Below are 21,966 nucleotides of genomic sequence, written 5' to 3'. Positions count from 1 at the left end.
GGTTACTAGACTCACGTAGTCACAAGGGCTGGAGTCAGCAGGAGTCCAAGGAGGACGGTAGTCACAATCTGAAATGAAAATTGAGAAACAGAAGTGTAACGGTAGGTCTGGCTGACAAATCCGGTCATGAGAATCCTAGTGCCTTTTTCCTAATCTGGTGTTTAAGTGTACTCCTGGGATCCTTTTTTTGCTTTCATACTGGAATTACAATAGTCACCTAAAGTGAGTCATCCTTGCTCTACTCTAGAATAATGCAAGCTAGACACAGAGTAGGTTGCTTTAGGAGCTGAATCTGAAGTTGCTTCTGAGACCTGTACTGTCATATACATATATTTTACATGAACAAGAAGGAAATGAAACAACTTCTGCTTAGGCATTACAAGAAAGTGGGTGATCCATTAGTGCATTGCTCTGGTTTTGGAAAAGCGTTGACAAAAATGGACATGGATTAGGCTTCCTGTAGATTGAATAAAACCTTTACTAAACCTTTACAAAAAATTCCTTATTTTTCATCTGATTAGCATAATAGGGTCTGAGCTACTCACTGGAGGAGAAAAATCTCCCCAGAGAATACCTTTTTGCTATAGACAGACATAGGCACTTCTGAGACATAAAGGCAATGGTTTGAATCAAAGTTTTAGTTTGTAATGAGAAAAAAGCATTCATATACTCACTGTGAATTTCATCTTGATTGCAGAGCTGATGCTAGTGCATGAACAATATGAACTGTCCACCTTTATATACATTTCCAGAATTAGGTGTGGAACAGTGAAATGTTGAAATAAAATTATTTTGTAATTTGTATCCCTGTCTGCATGTCACTGAAAATTATTTCCTGCTGTAATTACTACAGAGATATGGGGACTGTGTTTCTGCAAATTTTGACCTGCCAGAGTCAGATAATTATCAGATAAGAATCCACTTGCTGTGAAGAATTAAATGTTTTATAGTAACTTTCTGAAATGTACTAATTACTTTTGAAAATTCACATCAAACTTAAGACCAGAGATAGCCTAGGGTTTAAAAAAAAAAAAAAAGCCTTACAGTAGACAATATAAGAGCCTTTGCATGTTCCAGAAGGTACTGTGTGACCACAGGGCCCACCAAAATATATGGTCCAAATACAACATTGCTATGGAAAATTGTTTTACAATGAATAGGCAGTTCAAGCTGAAATATTACAAATATATGCAAGGCTGCGGATGCCTTATTATTTTTAAGTGGCAACAATATCTTTTTTCCATCTTGCCTCAGCTTATTTTCTATGGTGATGTAAATAGTCACAGAAAGAGGTGATCGTTCAGTTGGGGAGGGGTTTGAATGCTTGGGGTTTTGTGTCAAGTTGCTCAGTTTCATTTCGTGTGCAACCCGAGTCGGTGACAGGGAATCCCTGTAAAGATTTCAAAATTACTTTTCATCTGGAATCCAGTACATTATTGTAAAAAAAAAAAAAAAAGGGGGGGGGAGGGGAAGGGGATTAATATATAAAGATCACTTCTAACCAGTCCCGCAAGTGCGATATTAAATCTGATCTCAGTTTCACTGAGTCTGTAAGTCCAATGGGGCCTTTTATACATACATATACACACATATACACACCGTTATGCCAAATGGTCGTGTTATTCTTGGTTCTTTACAAGCAGCAGCGCTTGTAATACTTTGTGTGAAAAAAACCCGCAGGTTTGTGCGCGGGCTCTGAGGGCAGCTCGCGCTCAGCGACGTCCGCTTGTGCCGCCGCTCGGGAGTGGAGAAAATAAATAAAAAGAAAAAAAAAAAAGCGCCGAACAGAAATGTGGCGAAAGCTCCCTACGCAGCCCGACAGGAATTAACCTTTTGCTGAAGGAACGAAAGAGCTGCTTCTTGCTGAGGTGCGGGAGGCGTGGGGCGGAGGGCGGGAGAGGAGCAGAGCTGAGGCGGCGCCGGGCGGGGGAGTAGCAGAGCGGGCGGGAAAAACGGCGGGAAAACCCTGCTGAGGCAGCGGCGGCTGGGGCTGGAGCAGCCCCGTCGCGTTCGTGTCTTTCAGCTTTATTAATTATAGTTGTTGGAGTATTTTTCCCTGAAAGACTATTGTTAGACATGTTGGTGTTTGAAATGAGAATATATAATTTTGTGTTTAAAAAAATTTCCCTCACAAATCAGATTCTGTCAGCATCCTGCATTTGTCTTAAAAGACATTTATTAGGTTATATTATGGCTTTTTAATTATATTCAAGTTACACTTTTGAACTTTTTTACGTCAATACAGCTTTTCAGGTGTTTTTAAATGCAGTTGAATCTTCATATTCTGCCTGCAGTGGGATAAGAGAAAAATAGAGCAGTAGGATTTAGAACAAAATCCTGTGACTTTGTAATGCTGTTGTGCCATGCTGATGGGCTGTTTTCAGAATTTAAATTACAATTTTAATGAAATTAGGGAAGATCTGGTATTTTCCAGACAGTCTTGTGTTACTGAGTGATTGTTGTAGATCATGGCAACTGTGTTTAGTGATGAAGCTCAGACCTTACCCATGTTGAGAAGGATCTTGCAAGGTAAGCAACTCCAATTTTCTGTGCTATTAAGAATATCTATATACTTCTGGACTTATATGGACATTTTGAGAGTCACAGTATTAATGTCACTTCAGGTTCACTAGATTCTTTGCTGTCATGTCTCTGCTTAGCAATCTCTTTTTTGAGTCTTGTTCTCTTCCTGATCAGTTTAAACCTGCATCAATTTAAAGTTGAATAACAAACACTGTGAAATGTAATGGCATCCCAATTAGAGCAAGAAACCTGCCAGAATGTAATATTGCAATTAAATTCCTACAATCTGGAAGAAGCACACACTTCGCTTCATTAATTCCATAGTAGTTCTCTGTATTCTGTAAAGTTTTAATCATTACTGTAGGACATGTTAATTTAAGCTTGTCACGGAATAAAAAAAAACTTGGGGGTGTATTAAGCATCACAATATGTAAGACCAGTAAAAATGTGAACCTACGTGCATGAAGTTAAAGTAGTTTTGCGAGAATCTGGACCTTGTTGCAAATGTTTTGTGCCGTCTAGTTGAAGTTTTGGCCTTAAATGAGATGGTATTGGAGCAGGCATCATCCCTTGCCAGAAGCATCCGTGCCCCGCTGTTCCCTGCCAAGGTGACGATGGACTCTCTGGTTTGAGCTGGGTATCCCTATTTCCCTGCGAGGCTGCTGCCCTCCCTGCTGCCTTGGGGGACTTCCAACCATCATCTCTTACAGTGACTGGCCCATAGTCTTCAAGGGCTCGAAGGCCCCTAGAAGGACAATTCCCCGTGACATGTAATTGAGTAAGTGAAGAGGGCTGTGCCAGTTTTATTCCGGGGGGGGGGGGGGGCGGGAAATACAGTGTAAAGTTGGAAAAGGAGAGGAGATTTTCTCCAGAAACTCCCAGGGAAGTCAGGTAGGAACTTTGTTTCAATACTACACCCATATGGTTGCTTTTCTTTGGAGGTGCTAAAATATTTTTTGGGTGCCGTTTTGCTTTGATTTTAATATCAGTTCACTGTTCAAGGCCCCCAAAACATTTTCCTCAACCAAACAGGCTGCTGCAACCTTTATTTAGAGTAACCCTTGACTGTTCCTGAATGGTTAAAGTGTCTCTTAGAGTAACTGCTTTCAAGCACCAACAAAACGGCCTCAGAGCAAGGAGGGAATGTGAAGATCTGGTATTTTCCAGGCAGAGTTACTGAAGTGGTCACTTTAGATGAAGAAACTAGTCCCAACCATTTTGCCTTAGTTTTGGCCTAGCTATAATTTGATTCTTTCAAATTACCAGCTGCGCTTTTAATCGGTTAGGATATGCTTTTTTTTGCTTCCCATGTTAAATATTTATCAAACATTGTTAAGTAACATCTGTATTCAGGTCTAAACTGCATTTAATACACTTATTAATTCTGTTACTTGCAGTTTGATTTCTGGGTTGTTGGGACCAGTAGTGCATCTGTCTATTTGTAATTGGCCATATTGCATTGCAATGCTTAGTTTTAAAATAAAACATTGTAATACTTAGTATGTTAATAAGAAGTTAAAATAAAAATGAGATATGCTTATTTCTATAAATCTGAACTTCGAGCTGTATGATCTTGAATATGGTTATGCAGTAGGTATAGCACCATTTCCTTTTAGTAGTGACGAATAATTGCTTAAGGCAGCATGTGAAATCTTACGGGGAAACTGTACGGGATGGGGTCTGAATGTCAAAATGGGGATTTTGCGAGAACAGTAGTTTAGCAACTTGTCTCTGGAATTGCTTCCATATTTCTAAAGGATTACCAAAAACACAGCGCAGACCATCATAGGTTAATTATAAAATTTTATAGAGACACAAATGCCTCCACACAGGGCAGAAGAAGAGACAGATTCAAAATGTGATCAAGAGAAGATTATCAAGGAGAAAAATCTGGTGCATGGGTACACAGCTCTATGAATTTTCTTCCTCAAAAATGTGTCAGGAATCACAGTGATAGAGATTTAAGAATAATGAACTGCTGGTCTAACATTAAACATCTTGATTTAAGAAGTTTGATCCTGAAAGAAAAGAAAAAACTGTTTAAGATCTGGACTGAGAAAATAAGAGAACAATGTAGCTGAAATTCTTCTGAGTTAATGCTGGAAATGCACCGGGAAATGCTATTTAAAAATTGAGCTGCATCTTTTTAAACTTGTACTACAAGTAACTGTTAATGCAATCTTTTTAGACAAATCTAAGCTGTAAATAGGGGTTTGAAGCTCAAAATCAGGCTGTGGCAGGACGAGTGGTAGCTAGGTATATGCGTGGAGTTACTTGAAACATTCAGACTTGTGTCAATAGCAGAGCCCACAGCCTTCCTGAAAAAGCCTGGTCTCCAAATTGTATGCAGAAGAGTGACAGACCTGCTCTTGGTTCCTTATGTACACATTCACCGATTTATAAAAAATCAGGAAAACCACAGAATTTCAATAATCAACTTGCTCCTCTTCGCTTAAATCTTCTTCATCTTTATTTATAATCTTGTTCATCTTTACTGTGGCGTACAAAACATGGTTACTAGTATACTCACCAACAGCAGGGTAAGCAAGGTAAGAGGGAATTCCTCTGCACAGAGCTTCAATGCGTTTTCCGTATGGGTGCAAGCTTTGGAGTCTTTTTCTTGAGATAATGAAGCGATTCTCTCTGGGTGGAAGTTGGGGAAGATTAGGTCCCTAAGTGTTAAAGAAACAAATGCAGAAAACAGCATTTAGAAAAACCAAAAATGGTGTTCAGGATCTGCGTGCACATCTCTGATAGTGGAGAAGGGGTTATTCAAGTGCAACACAATTTTTGAAAGACTAGACTTTGAGTGACTTGGCCCTTCTGAGAAACTTGTCTTTGGTTCTTGGAGTCTTTTCTCCTCTTTGTGGGTAGGGAGTGAGTACATTTTGCAGGCAATTGATTTCTCACCACTTTCTTTCACCATCCTACCTTGTATCCCTGAGGTGGTGCAGGAAACCGTTTATCAAGCAAAAACCTCTTGTTGATTTTGGCAATGATGCAGGTTTGTTTTGAGAATACCTTGGTTGCAACGTAGCCCTATTAAAATAAAAAAAAAAGCTTTTTGTTGCAAACAATATACAGTGTAAAGATAAGTGGATTGCCAGGAAGAAGCACTGGTTAAAAAAAGAGGCTTTGCACAGTACAAATAATCATAGGGAAGGAAAATATTGTTTTTTCAATGATATTGTCTAGGTAAATGTGTCCTGGAGGCTGACAAGGGACTTTGGTGAAAGGTAAGGTGAACTGCCTTCACCAGTAATGCCACGTGTATGATAGGTTACACCACCCAAGTACGGTGAAGGAATTCACTGCTGAAAGCATCAGTGCAGCATACAGTACAGCAGATAGAATAAAAAGGTTAAATGAGAACATTTTTAAGCATCTCCTCTAAAATATTGTCAACTTTTGCTGAATCTTAGATGTTTTTGAAAAAACCTTTTGGTTATTTTCCATGTTTTCGTGCCGCATTGGCAGCCACTTACAGTCTTGATGTCCCAGACAGATTTCCAGGCCTCAGAATATTCCTTTGAGTCGGTGCTGACCCCAGCGTTAGCGGAAGAGTGGTCTGAGTTTTCACCGTGGTGCTCATTAAAGTTTTTCTTGCCGTTCTGGTTTTTGAAAAAGATTAAAGTAGGTAATGGGTTAGGTCTGTGGATTCCCAGCAGTCTTTCAATTGATAAAGTAGCCCTAGTAACTGTGCTTTGGAAAATTACTGCTTTTAGAGATCAGATTGAAGGGGAGATAATTTCTGGCCTTAGAGGGGAGGCTGGGAAGCCATTATACTGTTGTGTCAAACCTTACATTCGGGCTTTCTTAGCCCTGGCTTTCATGTGTCTGGTGCATCCACCTTATGAAGACAGACAGGCTTTAACATTACGGCTCCGTTCCCCCCAACCATGCCTATTGGACTGGGTGGAAAAGACGACATTGTTTCACTGGAGAATTTCCTTTAAAGTTAAACAGTAAACTGAATGTTCAGAGTCAAACTTGCAAGAAAAATTTCTAAGAAAAGTAAAATAATTCCTTATTGTTCATTCCCCAGCAGGAACTTGCAGGCAGAGGGATATTTACTGTATTTCACAGTATTTTGTGGTGAGATCCTTCATGCTAATATTTGTTTCTCTCCACACAGTTATTTTCACAGTGTTTATGCTAATCTCAAGACAGTCTGTTGATTTCATATCTAGCAACTGCCTTTTTCCCTTTATATATCAAGCACTAAAGTATTTTCTTTGGTATTAAAAAAAAATGCAGTTTCCTGCTAAGTATCAGCCTTTAAAATACAGCTTTATTTTCAGAAATGTATTTTTCAGAGGCTGTGGGTAGAGACCGCTGGATCTTACAGCAGCTGTGTGTAATTGCAGGTAGCTCTTTACTTACCCTGTTAGCAAGAGCTAGAGCCAGGAAAACTCCAAGAGTAGCAATCACAATCTGAAACAAACATTCAGAATTCACCACACTTTAACATTGTGAGTGCTTATCTTAAATCAATTTATCTGCTGTCTTAAAATGATTTTGACTTCCTCTTTAACTTTGTGCACACACCCAGCACTTTTCTGAAGTGGGGTCTAGCTGAAGAGTATTTAAATATGCAGAAGAATTTTTTTTAAATGACCTTATATCAGATCATCAATTCATGTAAGTTACTCTTAACCTGAGCAGCGTAATTTGCACAGGTAAGAAGATAAACACAGTGGGGTTTACAGTATATCCGGCCCCAGTTCAGTAAACTCCTCGGGAAAAGGTGGTCTGAAATACTTTGTTTAAAATAGTGAAGTTTTCACCCTGAGCTTTTTATTTCAGCCAGGGAGCAGATCCATGCAACATCCATGTGCTTGTGTGCCTGTTGCGAAGAGTTGGAACGTGGGTGCCCAGTATGGCTCTGCACTTGGAACACAGCAGAAATGAGACTTGCGCATCCTCACAGTAGATCTTACACTGCTCAACACAGGGTTTATATGATAAGGGTAGGCACAGTCACTTTTGTTCAGAAAAATGTAATTTTAAACACTTTGTAACCCCTTTATAAAATAATACAATTTCAGTGACTCCCATGCTTGTTGTTGCTCAGATTTGTCAAAACTACTACTGATATATTTTTAAGAAATTTAATATTCTTACAATGACAAAATCTTTTGTGATAATTATTGTCAACAGTTATTCTCTTGGAGACAATCCCTCTAGTATTGAATTGGTCATAGATTTCATCTACTTCAAAGAAGGATTTTTATGAGCAAGATCCAAGTGTGACTCAGACTATTTAACACCAACACTTTGGAATTTATCCTGCAACAATTTCAGGGTGCTGTAAATACCCTTGCTTCACAGTCATGTGCTTGGAGTCTTTCATGTTGGTTCTCCTATGCTCTCACCAGACAGCTGTGCCATAACTTTATATAACTTGCTGAGACTGTTGATTTGCCTCTGAGTTGTGAATGAAAGAATATTGCCCTTTCAACATTTTACATGCGCGTCTCACCCCCGTAACAGAGTGCTTCTCTCTTTTGCCTTCGAGAAGGCATATGGAGTGAAGTCACTGCCAGAAGTGGAGTTTCACCCATGCAGTCCTGACCCATTTGACATTTTTACTCTAATCCCTACATAAATCAGTAATAGTTCATTAGGTGCCAAGAAAGACTCAAAATAATTTTAAAACTCTCCAGCCTTAACAGTTTTATGAGAAAGTGGTACATATACTTACAGGGAACTTCATTTTGATGGCAGGCGAGGCAAGATCTGCTGGTAACTGATGTGGACTCTCTTTATACAGCAATATCCCAAAGTTAAATCTTAAAATGGGTTTACGTTATTGGCACGTGCCCTGTGTTCACAGAATCATGATGGGTTTCCTGGAAAAGCACTCTGATAAGAAGAGGTTTTGATACCAGCCTGACTAAATTCATGGCATACAGGAAGATGAAAGAAAACTCGCTGTGGTAAGTTCAGTGTATTTCATAGTAACCTTTGAATGAAAGTAATAAATTATGCGGGGAAAAGATTTACAGTTCTTCTAATCGGACTGATTTGTGGATGCCAAATGGAGGCAAGTATGTCCTTAGCCTCTGAGATCCAAAATACACGTAAAAGTCTTATTTTGTATGTCACAAAATCCTCTCATACTCTCTGGAAATTTAATTAATCGTCTAGTCCTCAAAAAAGGCACCAAGAAACTGAACTGTGTAATGCTAATCCCTGTGGTGTCGTTAGCAATGAGTTCGAAAGCAGTTTTGTCCATTTCTTCCAACAACCGTAGCCAATCTGGCCATTACAGTAATGCGTCACACTTGGAAGCCTGAATCTCCAAATCTTCCATCAACTTCTGATTACTGGAGTAGTTTGTATGGCAAACACACAGCTAGAGCATTTGACATTAAGAACAGCTTATGAAACTAATTACAATAGTAGAAGCCAGGAAAAAGGGCAGGGAGGAGTGCTTTTACTGTATAAGACCCTGTTCTTTTTCCAGTACAAGCTTGTCTCTGTCTCATTTTTAAAGCTCTACTCAAGGCATTCTGTTTCCGTACTAAATTCTTGTACCACTGTGCAGCAAGCTCCCAAAGCTAAGAGCCAGTCCAGTTTTAACCCTATTCTTAAATTAGGGTTTCACTTTGTGCACACACACATTTTAATGTGTCTTTTTTATGCCTTACTGTCTAGCAAGAATAAAACTGCTGAAATTGTTTCTGGATTCATCCTTGAAGCTTGATTTATTTAACTACCTGATTTAACTGATTAATTCTGCTCGATCTGACCTTGTGCCACATAGATTTTTCTAGGCTGTGTCACCTGGTATTTATCTAGTATGTGGCTTGCCCAGCCAAATGCAAATGGAAGCATTGTTGACTTTCTGAGGTGTTGCTTCATTCTTTACTTTTCTCCCACTACCTGCTCACTCCCTGATAAAGTAAGTATTTAGGAAAATTAACTGGAAAAAAAACCATGAGTCACCAGGAGATTTTATTTTGATAGCATAATCTCGCCTTAACTTGATTGTATCCATCTCCCTTATGTGTTAAAATTCCTGTTTGGTAATCAGACTTGAACTGATATTGTACAATTATTCTTCTCATTTAATGTTCAAGGTTCTGTCATTTAAATGATTTTTAGTGCCAAAAAATGGATCAAATTCTTCTGGCAGTTTTACTTACGTAGATTAAGAGTAATTCTGTAGCTTAATCATGTTTCATCAGGGTAAGTCAATTTATTTGAAAATATTTGGCCTTATGAAAGTAACAGAGAATTAAGTTTCCTGCAACAATAAATGTTGCTGTGTTATAACAGCATTTTACTTGTTCTGAACACTTACTCAAATTCACAGAATCACAGAGTGGTGGGGGTTGGAAGGGCCCTCTGGAGCTCACCCCGTCCCACCCCCTGCTGGAGCAGGCACCCCCAGAGCAGGGGCACAGGGCCGCGGCCAGGCGGGGGGTGAATGTCTCCAGGGAAGGGACCCCACAGCCTCTCTGGGCAGCCTGTGCCCCTGCTCTGGCACCCGCACAGAGAAGGGGTTTGTCCTCATGTCCAGGTGGAACCTCCCGTGTTCTAGCTTGTGCCTGTTGCCCCTTGGCCTGGCGTTGGGCACCACTGAAAGAGCCTAGTCCCATCACTCTGACACCCACCCTTTAGATATTTATAAGCATTGATGAGATCCCCCCTCAGCCTTCTCTTCTCCAGGCTGACCAAACCCAGGTCTCTCAGCCTTTCCTCGAAAGGGAGATGCTCCAGTCCCCCGATCATCTTGGTAGCTCTCTGCTGGACTTGCTCAAGCAGTTCCACGTCCTTCTTAAACTGGAGAGCCCAGAACTGGATGTAGCACTCCAGATATGGTCTCTCTAGGGCAGAGTAGAGGGGGAGGATAACCTCCCTCGCCCTGCTGGCCACACTCCTTTGAATGCTCTCCGGGACACCGTTGGCCCCCTTGGCCCCAAGGGTATGGTGCTGGCTCAGGGTCACCTCGCTGCCCCCCAGCACCCCCAGGGCCTTCCCAGCAGAGCCGCTCTCCAGCAGGTCCCCCCCAGCCTGTGCTGGTGCGGGGGGTTGTTCCTCCCCAGGGGCAGGACCTTGCGCTTGCTCTTGCTGAATCTCCTGAGGTTCCCCTGGGCCCAGCTCTCCAGCCTGTCCAGGTCTCATTGGATGGCAGCACAGCCTTCTAGCAATTCCATTTTCTGCAGGCTTCCCTGATATGACCATCCTGACCGCAAGGGTAGCAGCTGAGGAAAATGTGATTTTATTTGGGGGAAAGTTTGAGAGTCTTCACTTGGATCAGAAGTATTGAAAGGAAGACGACAGATTTGAGAATGTGGGCATCATTGTGAAATTCCGTGTTCTCCAAGGGGTTCTGAGTCATGGCTTCTTAAGCTAAACCTCCCGCTGCCTGAGGACTGGCAAAAGGGTTATAGCCCTTCTTAGGCAGCTCTTTACGTCAGTTGCTTATAGTTAAGGGTGCTTAGAGGACTCTGGTGTGGTCATGGGCCCTTTGGCCTCTGAGCGCATGCGTCCTAATTTTGGGTGTATTACTGGGGGATGTGTGATTTGACTGTGGGGAAGATGTCTCCTAAAAGCAAGACTTTCCTCTTGGAAGTATATCTAGGCTTTGCCTGAGACAACTAGGAGTATGTTCTCTCTTACAATAATGTTAATTCATCAGATGATTTTTAGAAATATTTAGATTTAGAAATCTTTGATTTTTGGCCTTGTCTGATCAGAGCAGCAAAATTCAGTCAGTCCAATATAAGGTGAATCACGTAAGTCCATGTAAGTCAACCATACAAGTCCAATGAAAGGTGAAAATTATGAGATCGTGGCTATTGTTGTAATTCTTCTCCACTTCTTGTTGACTTCACATGTTTCTCTGCTCTTATCTGTGCCTAAGCATATAGATGCTTAAGAAAGAAACAGCTCATGCTTCTTGGGTGTTTCTCCAAAGAAATGAGTATGTGAAGACGTAATGACTAATGGAAAGTTAATTTAAGCTTTACTTTAAAAGCATTTAAAACTTAGTAAAGCTTTTTGGTTTAGCTTATGGTGCTTGAATGCTGTGAAGGGCTCATTTGACTGCTAAAATCTCCTCTGAGTAATTCTGACATATCTGTTATCTTAGAAACAAGAAGGGACAGAACCAGCTTTCAAGAGGAGGGTAACATTAGTCTAATGTAACTGTGCTTGTCACAATTTGATATCTGGTTATATATATTCTGATACATCGCTTAGCAGTCCAGCTTTGTTACACTTGGGATGGTGTTTTCTAGGTGGAGCTAGGTGGAATAAAGCAGACGCATGCAATTTCCCTTTTTTTTTTGTCATCGAGGTCTGTTGGCTGAGAGAGATTTCCTACAATGTCTTTCACCTTTTTTCCGATGGCTGAGATCACAGAAAGGTGTTGGCTCTTAGGTTGAGTTCTTGTTTTGTTTAGAAGGGAATAGGCCTCAATTAGGACTTCCTAGCAGAAACCAGAGTGATTCATTAAGGTTCCGCACTGGCTGACACAGAGTCGCAGGTGAGGAGGAGTCCAGGCAAGGTCATAGTCATAGGGGAATACTTCTCATGGCAATATCATGCAGCCATAGACATTTTCATAAAATACAGAAAGCAGTGGTAGCTTTAAAGGAGGAATCCCCATCCTGCTCCCTTTGTTTTGTGACCTTGTGTGAACCACACATCCTCTGGAGTTTCAGGTCATTCTTTTGCATGCTGAGGAGGCTAGAAGTTACCCAAATTGCCTTTGGGAGGCACAGCTGTTATTCCTAATTATGTTACAAATTTCAATGCATGTGTTACATGCACCGTGGTAACTGAACAAAACCGAGCAGCACCTCTTGTTAAGAGTTTTTTCATATATTAGATGGAGGAAATGGCTGAAGAATTGGTCTGTTCAGTGGCTGGCATATAGGCCACCATGACATAGGTATTTCTTTCCTGGATTTGTCTGCAAACTATCAGGCTGTTAGGAATTATATTTCAGAAGACAAAGCACAGTCTGTATGCATGAATAGCAGAGTTCTGCTGATGTCATTGCATTCGGGAGAATAGCCTGTTAAATATTTAAAGCAATGGAACCAGCAAGAATGGGAACTCCTCTAAAGTTTAAACTGGTAAATAATAGCCATTTGCAGAGTGATTAATTTTACAAAAGCAGACTTACAGAGTGCTTTTAACGTATCGGGTCAGGTTATCTGTGCCAACCCAAAATTCAGATATGAGGATTAACACAGTGTGGCATGTAGATATGGACTTGTGCAAGTCATGAACAAAAGTTCTGTCAAGTGTTTCCCACACCTCCAGCAAGATATAAAAGTTGAAGGCCTCTGGGATTTTCTTCCATTCTTACTTTCTGCAGCCTCTTGTTCTATCTGAAGGAGAAAATGAACGGATTCGTGAGTATATCCATTTTTGTTGAACTTATATTATTAAAAGTTCCTTATTTTTAAAAACATAAGGATAGAGAAGAAGATGCTCAAGTAAGTTGTATGGTACTGGGACTAATGCGATCTCTGTATTATTTCTTGGGGTTGTTTAGTGGGAAACTTGCATTTCTTGAGTGTACAGTAATCCCCTTGGAACCAGCCGAAGCACCATTTGAGCAAAGAGTGAGAACTTGCTTACAGTTCAGAAGGGGGATTTAGTTGTGGATTAATAATTACAGTTGTAGAGGCAAATCAAGAAGTAACATGCCATCAAGGAGGTACCTTTGAAAAATACAAAAAATGTAATGGTTAAGTTATCATTCAGCTTGTTCAGTTACAGGCAAAAGAGCCTTATAGCAACAGTTTTACAGTGAAGAATCGTAATTGTTTTCAACTAATACACATGTTAAGTAGGTAATTTTTCTAACTGATGCTACAGCTGCTTCCCTCAGTTCATGAACTGGGGTTTTTTTACAGCACTGCCTGGTGCTTCTGTGGAGTGAGAATGCTTATTCCTTTTACAGGCTGCAGTTCTCATTTTGCTGGGAGTCTTTTGGACTCAGGCTTCTGCGTTGGATGTGAGTAGACTGATGAGGCTTCCAGTGCATGTATTCATTTAAAATGTATTGGATCCCTGGGCGAGGGGCTAATATAATAATAAGAAAAGCTCAGAAGAAATGAAGAAGCTGCTTATTCCCAAGTGTAGAGAAAAATAGCATTTGTCAAAGGTGACAATCATATCAGCCAAAGAGGCGGTTCTGTGCAGGTGCAGAGTAACAGGAAATTTGGTGGGGCATAGATCCCCTTAGCTGGTGCTAAAATTTGGAGACTGTTGCAGTCTCCTGCCAGTCCCCACTGCCGCCCATGATGACTGGGATGTCCCATGTTGTTTTCCCTTGCATAATTAATCTCCATCTCAAGGGCCTCCTGAGACTGCTAGAGGGTTGTTAAGGGATCTAGTGTTTACACAAAGCAATCATACCTGTTGATTTGAGAGAAAGCATTTGTTTTTTATTGCACCTTGAAAAAGGTGCAAGCCAGATGATGAATAATGATTTTGTGTTTTTTACCAAAGACCTTTCTCCTGCAAGAACCTGAGAATAACTATGTCACTGGAACTATGACTATCCATAATGGGGACAAGGTTGTTGACGTCCATGTCCGTTCAGGCGTGTACTCCTCTGATACCATTTTTGACTACTCGCATGTAAGTAAATCTAAGAATCTGCCTAGATTTAATATCCAAGGAAGTTTTTAAACTTGGAAATCGAAATTATGTTAGCATACTCTCACCATAAGTTGTCCTGAAACACTTTCTCTGAAGACTCCCATCACCTTTCCTCCTCTTAGGCCATCTCTTTTTTTCACCCATGTGATGGTGCAGTTTAAAAGACTTGTAATGAAACCTGTGGCAGCAGCTAATGAAAGTGAGAAGAATGTTACTGACCTCTCCGTGGTCAGAGTGGAGAATGGGCTGCCATCACCTGTGTACAGCAAGTGCAGCAGAAGTCTGTCAGAAAAGATGCTTCTGCTCTTACGGATAGTCATCAGTGTGGGCAAGCTGCTTCCTTTCCCCAAAGCTGATGATGTAAACGCAGAGTCATTCCGCAATGGTAGCCTGAGTAGCCACTTCATGTTTCTTCTAGATTGTCCCAAACAGTAGGGAGAATCAGCTGATATTAGTGGTAGCCATTTTAAATTAATTAATTAACAGTATTTTTTTAAATATTTTAATCACAGGGGTATATTGCAACAAGGTTATTTTCACGAAAGGCCTGCTTTATCCTGAAAATAAATAAGAACTACATCCCAGAGCTGCAAGAAATTGGACGCCAGGCTTTTGAGAGACAGGTGACTTTGTAAGGAAACACGTACTGTATAGAGGAAAGGCGACTGTGTAAGAGTTGTGTGGTGTGATGGGAGTCCTCCATTCTGCCGTTGACAACATCTGTTCTTAGGAATGTCTTTTACTGTGTTAGCAATGATGAAGCACATCTGACATCACAGAACTTCAAGGGGGTATCATATAGAACATTATTTTAAGATAATCACAGAATCAGAGTCCCAGGCTGGAAGGGACCTCAGGGATCATCTAGTCCAACCTTTCTCGGAAGAGCACAGCAATCATGGCCCACGATGTAGTTTGACAGTGGATTGCCACTGTGACTAGTGCTATAAGATCCTGTGTCCTTGGGAGTTGGGTAGTTTGACTATTTTGGGACGATCGCAATTTGAGTTCAGGAGGGCTTTTCCTTTTTTTATCATCACGCTGACATTTTGAGCTTGACATAACTTGAAATAACTTTGCAGAACAGAATTTAGAAATCTATTCACTTTTGACTTTCTTACTCAGGCAAAGGTTTCATGACAGTGACTGGAAGTATTGCCTGGAGATTAACTTGAGTTCTGGCCTGGCTTATGGCAGCCTAACAGTAGTGTATTTACAGCAAAGCTTACTGCCAATTAACAAAACTTATTATGATAGTAATACAGCTCAATTTTGCTGTGTTGACAGAACTAGTATCTAGTGAACTTTGTTTCTGAATAGACTGAAAATATATATTTCTTTCAAAAACATGTAGCTGCTTTAGCTAATGCTTTGTGTGAGGCAAGGGAAGGTGACTTCAGATTTTGGGGTTTTCTCAAAGGGTGTCCCAGTAGAATGAAACCAAAGCTATAGGACTGATGATGTCTAACACTTTCTTTTTAGACTATGAAGAAAATATACTCTCCAAATAATGTGTGGGTACAGTTTGAATCTGGCCATTCTTGGTTTGGGAATCTGAAAGAGTGGCTTATCTATGGTAGACCCATTGAACAACTCTGTGCAGGCCTGCCTCTCTACCGCCTTGCAAAGACTCAGCGTAAGTTGCAAGATCAGAACATTATGCTTCTGTTACAATGCATAAGTGCCTTTCTGTCCTTTAAACCTAAGTCTACGTGGTACCTTTGAGGCAGGAATGTATTGCCCTGTTTCAGAGAGAAGTAAGCTACCCAGCAGTATTGAAAGGATAAGGCTTTGGGATACATTGGAAAATCTGGTAAAGCCCTGTTTTATATTGTGAGGCTTCTAAACGCCTGGACCCAGCTGTTCCAGAGTGGTTACCTGGTGGCAGAGGAAGCCACTGTGAGCCGCTGTACCCAGTTTATGCCCTGATGATCAGTGGTCCCACAAGGCATCTGCCGTATGCCAGACACTACCGGCTGCATGTGGGTTTTGGGAAAGAAGGAGCTCAGAGGTGACCTAAAGCCATACAGATATTTCCTCCCTTTGAGTTACAGCATAAAAGTTTTACATGATAACCATTGAGGCCAACAGGAGCCACCAATAGGGCCATAATTGGGGATTTGAAATTTGTGTATTTAACAGACTTTTCCTTGCTGGATACAGGGGTCTTGTCACTGATAATATCTTCGTTTTCTTCTTTCTTTTAGCACCACTAAATGCTCGTGGCTGTGCCAGTGCAGGAATTCCAAGCATTTTGCCCATTAAAATCTGTGAAAAAGGCAATTAGGCTGGATCTTGTCCATTCTGCTGCATGGAAAGGGCTTGTTTCTTTGCACGCTTTTGTGATGGTAGCCGTGTTCTCCAGCTGGAACAAAACTCCATGTTAGACCCAGCCTGCCTATCCAAAGCTTCAAGTGCAACAAACCTATGGTACACAAATAAAGATTACGCAGTAATTAAAATGCTTTGTCTTATTTCTTCATCCAAAAGTAGAACGGAAATAAAATGGGCCTTGCTAGTTTTCCTGTAGGAGAGAGACATTTCCCTTTGGTGCATTCCTGTGCTCAGGCCTCAACATGACCTAGGCTTCATGCTAGGTATGTGCTTCGTGCCAATGAAGAAATGGTAACAGAATAGTTTTTTTCCAGTGGAGAACTTCCCTTTGGCATCAGCACCCAGCCTCTTCAGGTGCTGACTCACCTTATGTGTGGCTGCTGGAGAGAGGGAGAAAACAGATGAATGGATAGATAACGGGAGGGAGCAGATCTATGTTACCAACCCTTTCAAAGAAGCTTGAATTCTGTAAGGCCAGTGAAAATTTGTAGCAATTTGAACAGGTGTGGTGAGTCAGAGAGCTTTTTGTACTGGGCGGATACAGGAGGCTGTCCCAGTCCTAAAAAGTTTCTAACACGGGATAAAATTATCCTTTCACTGTAAAACGAGCTGTGACCGCTTGCTGAGTGCCCTGCATATGCTGGAGAGTAGTTTGTGGCAGCAGCTGATTAAAATACAAAATGAGGCAGCATTGGTGCAAGATACAGGACAGCCTCTCTAACTGTATTTTGAAGTGGAGCTCCCTGGTGGGAAGTGAAGCTAGGAGTTGGAGCTGTGATGTTATTGGCTGATGCACAGGGGCTGTGAAACACCTCAAGGCAGTCTTTGAGAGCACTGCTGGGCAAAAGCACTCAGTGGGTTGTGACTTTCAAAGCTTTTGTGGTTGCAGTAGCCAGAGAGGCTGTTGTTTCAAGACCTTCAAAACTCAGTTGGAAGCCCTGATCTAGTTTCCAAGTGACAACTGTCATGTTTCAGCGTTACCTTGGGTATCTTCTGTTGTTGTCCCTAAACCAGGGTTCTTCACCCAGTGTGCAAAACGCCAGTCAACGCACTGAGTCGAGGTATTTGTCTTTATTGCCAGTCTGCAGAGTGGGGTGCCGGGCATTTGACATCAGCCAGCACGCCTTTTGGAACCACACGGGGTCTTTCATACAAAACGATAACAAGAAGTAGTTACGTTAAAATATCTGATTGGTTACTTGTACAAAAGTTTGTTCGCGCATGTCTTGCTTTTATTTTGGCTCATTATGTTAAGGTGGGCTCACATTTACATCCTAGGGGTGTGCTTTTTAGTGTTATAATTACCTAAGGTAACCAGAGGTCATACCTTCATCCCATCAGGTATCACTGAGTTAAGGTGTCACCTCACATCCTGCTGTGGCTCCTGCCTGAGCAATGGCTAGCCCAAGGCAGGTATTCGCAGACCTCTGGTTTAGGGGCTCTCCAATTCTCTTCAGGAGAACAGAATATTCAAGAGAATATTCTAGAACATATAAGGAGAAATAGATTCTTTCTATTCAAGGTTTCAAGGCTGACCATCATGATTGTTTTAACCCTTTGATATCACTGTTAGAGGGCATGGAAGTCATGACAAGCCCTTCCCCCTGCCCCGAGTGAGCTAAGCTCTTCAAAAATCTAAACAATAACTGCCTTAATTATCTCAGGCTTTATATATCTTCGGATTTTTTCTCTAGGGGTGCTGACCTGACATTGACTATCTGCTGAAAGTTTGAAGATCAGAGATTGCAGGAGAACCCAAAGGAACAAACTGGTAGGGCTTCCAGAGAGGTGGACTAGATGCACGAACAAAGCTGAGTCTTATTATTCTAAGATCTATTATTTAATTCAAAGTTATTTAAAATAAGTAGTCAATGCATCTGGTTTTCTGTCCAACTGCAGTAGAGATTAATCTGAACATTTACTCTGTGTGCAGTGTAATAAGGGTTCTTTGAGACTCTCATCCTGTTGCCACTATTTTAATCAGAATTAGTTACTTTAAAGCAACCCTCTGCATTCATTTATTAATGGAACAGTGTTCTGAGATGCGACTGAGATCTGAAGAAAACAACAGAGTGGTTATGTGTGGTTATAAAAGACGCAGGGCTAAACTTTTCCGTTGACCCAGGGATGAAGAGCGTTACTCATGTGAGGAGCGTCCTGTTCTCTTGCATAGTTGCTTACAGATCACAAGGACTACTCTGAATGGACAAAATAAGGGGTGCTTTGCTGCCTTGATGCTATCAATGGGAGAGTGAAGCACGATCTACTCTGTGTGGTTTGACTGCTATGATGGAAATTGTCCCTGACCGAGGCAGGAACTCAGTCCAGCTCTTCAGTCTTCACCGATGGTTTAAAAAAATCCCTTTCTGTGGTCTGACTGAATTTAATTTAAATTATAAGCATATCTGAGGCCTTTCTTACTTTTTTTTTTTGTTTAGAAAGTACTGCCTATGCATCTAAAAGCTTACCAATAAGCTTTTAGTGTATACTGCCTACTAATTTTGAAAGCAGTGTTACAAGCTCAGTAGATTTGCACTTGTTACTAGAGCAAATAGAACTCTGAAACAAGTCTTGATACCATATCCTATTTTCTTATACCTTATTATCTGCCGCTTAATTTTGTTTGAGCTAGGGAGGTAGCGTTTCTGTCCTTCTTCATGTACTCATACATGGAAGAAGATTGTTTCTAGCTTTTCTTTTTGTTCACAGTCTCATTGTATCAGTCAGACTTGTTAGCGATATATTCGTGTTTTGACTGCTGTGTTTACTGTTTGAATAATGCTTCAGCTATCCATGTACTCCTGCAGCACCTCCAGTGCCAGGGTGCACAGCTTAGAGGAAACTGTTCTGAATGGAGCATGCTGGAGGCACGTCTTTTGTGATGCTGCTGTACCTTTTGGGGTGCAACTCACGACAAAGAGAAGAGGAAGCACAGGAAAAATCATATACCACACAACCCATTTATATGCCCACCTTCTCCCTCCCCCTCTTTTTCAGAGGATGGTCTGTTTTCACGTGAGCATATGGATGGGCTTGTGCCAGCTCTGAATTTCCAGACCTTGAAGCTAGGCCTGTTGGCATCACCGACATATCACTGATTGCAAAGGTCATGCTAGAAATGGCTGCAGAGCAAAATAAATTTATTCTGAATTTAGTAACTAACTACAGGACAAACAGCAATGTACACCCACCTCTGAACAAAAACAGAGAAAAAGACGTATGCAGGAGAAAGAATGTTGATATTTTATGTATTTGATGCTGTAGTCGGCCAGTGCTATTTCTGCTATATTTTACATACATGTCTTAGACTATAATTCATCTATTTTTCTTATCTTGCAAGGTGATGGATGTCATTACTGGACTACAGGGAAACACCAAGGAAGTAAAAAGCAGCAACAGGTAAAGTATCCCTGAAGACATGGTCCATCTATTGCCTTAAATAACTGAAGTCTGAAAATGTTTTCAATCTTAAATCCACAGTCTTCAGCAAAGGGTCTGGCCTGAATGTTCACAATCTGAAGTAAATATATAGATTTCCTTTTATTTATGACTTAACTTAGACATGTATTCTATATAATATGAAGTGTCTGCTGTCATAGAGCTTGTAGGTATCAGCAGCTTTATGGGTCGTCTATTGAGAAAGGATCTTTTTAACTTGTGATCCATGAGATTTCCCACTGGAATGGATGGAAAATTTCCCGACTTCCACGGGAGGGCCCCACAGAGGATTGCAGCCACTTCCTCAGTGGAGAGCGGCCAGCAACCCTTTTCAGAAACAGCGGGAGAGAGTTATGTTCACAGTCAGCAAAGCAGAGTGCTTATCCTAATAACAACTGCCTATGGTTAATGTGCAGAGTGAATTGTCCGTGAGGCTTACTAGCCTTATGCGTAAGATTAACACCTTGAAAATAGCACAGGCAACTGTACATCTGCATCAGGAGAAGGGCAGGGCTGTGGTGATCCTACCAGGACTGGAACCCTGATCTATCACAAAAATGAAGAAAGAAGCCAGTGCATAAGCTTTGATCCTAAAGACATATTGGCAGAAAGCATCTAGAGGGGAAGAGAGTATCAGGCTGTGACTCTTATTATCTTGAAAGTTACCTGATCTTTCCAAGAGCTTCTCTCCATCAAAGTAATATGCATATTTTGGAAGTTTAGCTAGCTTCTCATCTAGGCTTGTTCTATAAAAGGTGGGGAAGAGAGCACACTGGGAGTGTGTCTGGGTGTGCCTGAGTGTGTATCTGTGTGTGTGTGCATTGGCAGCTTTTGTAAGTTAAAGCAATATTTATCCTAGGCTGGGATATCAGAATAATGTTGATTATTTTCTCCCAGCTTTTTTAAAAAGCCTGAAAGGTGTTTAAAGGCATGCCCGGAATCCAAGCAATGGTATCATTGGATGCACACTGACAGGCAGCTAAAATATGTCAGGCATTTGGGGAGGGCAGAATTAGCACACATTCCAGTCACATCTCCACCTCTGTGCAATTAACCTTTCTTGATCCCCGTATGGATCAGTGGGCAGGAAGCCTCTATGGGCCCTCACTGCCAAGGACACCAACTTATCTAGTCACCTGTGCTGTGCATTAATCCAAGATCTTTTTACCACTGAACCCATTCCACTGAGAGCCTCCCCCTACCATCTCCCCAGATTTCCCAGGGTACAAGACTATTTTCCAAGGTCAAGGTATGACACCTTTGCCAGTTGTGATCATTTTAAAATCAGAGATTAACCCAGAAACTCTTACCCTGGTGAGCAACACCATTTAAATGACAGAGGCTGCTTAAATTAGGAGGAGTGACAGATTTTCTTATATCTTGTCTGATATGTGAAAACAAGTTTTCCAGTTTGCATCAAGTAATGAAAAGGGATGGCTATTAACCTCAGCAAATTTTCCCTTATGGGACAGAATTTCTCCTAGCAGAGAAAAATGAAGTCAGACTGGAGAATCAAGCCCACTATTTGAAACAAAACTTGTACGGTCTGGGCTGGCAGGCCAAAGATGTGAATGAGCATCCTCATTTGCTAGGTCTTCCCAGCCTCTTTGTACTAACAATGCATAGTTGTAAGGAAAAAAAATATAATCTCTTAATTTTAGAAGTCAAAAACTTGCCTCTTGAGTGTGTGTCTCTACCCACTAAGCACTCAGGAGCAAATGGCTGTGGCTGAGCACTGAACAGCACGGCAAGATCCATGTGCAAGAAGAAAAGACGACACATCCCGGTAAAGGGAAAGTATGTGCTCAGTTTGAATCCAGGTGCCTAATCTTAAATATTCAGGTTTAAATTATTGTCTGGAGAGGAGATGAGCTGGGTTTTGCATGTTGACATGTTTAAAATCATTAAATGTTTTTGCCAGTGAGCCACACCTGATTTTCCAAGACATATAATCCAATCCCGGTGGTACGTTTGCTTTCTACTTGAGCTAAGAACCGAGTGTGATTTTGATTGACCACTAGATGGCAAATTGCTACA

The 21,966-nt window shown here is 41.2% G+C and overlaps 1 protein-coding gene and 1 long non-coding RNA gene across 2 annotated transcripts; one reads left to right on the top strand and one right to left on the bottom strand.

Moving 5' to 3' along the window:
- Positions 1-22: 22 nt before the first annotated feature.
- Positions 23-1,867, bottom strand: LOC135317040 (uncharacterized). The gene is made up of 3 exons (XR_010376179.1): positions 1,600-1,867; positions 675-734; positions 23-68 (listed from the first exon to the last, which is right to left on the bottom strand). It is a non-coding gene; the product is annotated as an uncharacterized LOC135317040 (long non-coding RNA).
- Positions 1,868-5,033: 3,166 nt separating this feature from the next.
- On the top strand, positions 5,034-16,604 carry GKN2 (gastrokine 2). The gene is made up of 7 exons (XM_064472516.1): positions 5,034-5,063; positions 8,439-8,462; positions 13,454-13,507; positions 14,005-14,136; positions 14,670-14,780; positions 15,640-15,793; positions 16,365-16,604. Exons 1-7 carry the CDS (start codon positions 5,034-5,036, stop codon positions 16,442-16,444), a joined length of 585 nt encoding a protein of 194 aa, XP_064328586.1. The 3' UTR covers positions 16,445-16,604.
- Positions 16,605-21,966: the final 5,362 nt, after the last annotated feature.

The sequence above is a fragment of the Phalacrocorax carbo genome, chromosome 24 (assembly GCF_963921805.1).
Source record: "Phalacrocorax carbo chromosome 24, bPhaCar2.1, whole genome shotgun sequence".
NCBI lineage: Eukaryota > Metazoa > Chordata > Aves > Suliformes > Phalacrocoracidae > Phalacrocorax > Phalacrocorax carbo.
The sequence above is the reverse complement of the archived record's forward strand: the minus strand, read 5'-3'. Positions and strand labels throughout refer to the sequence as shown.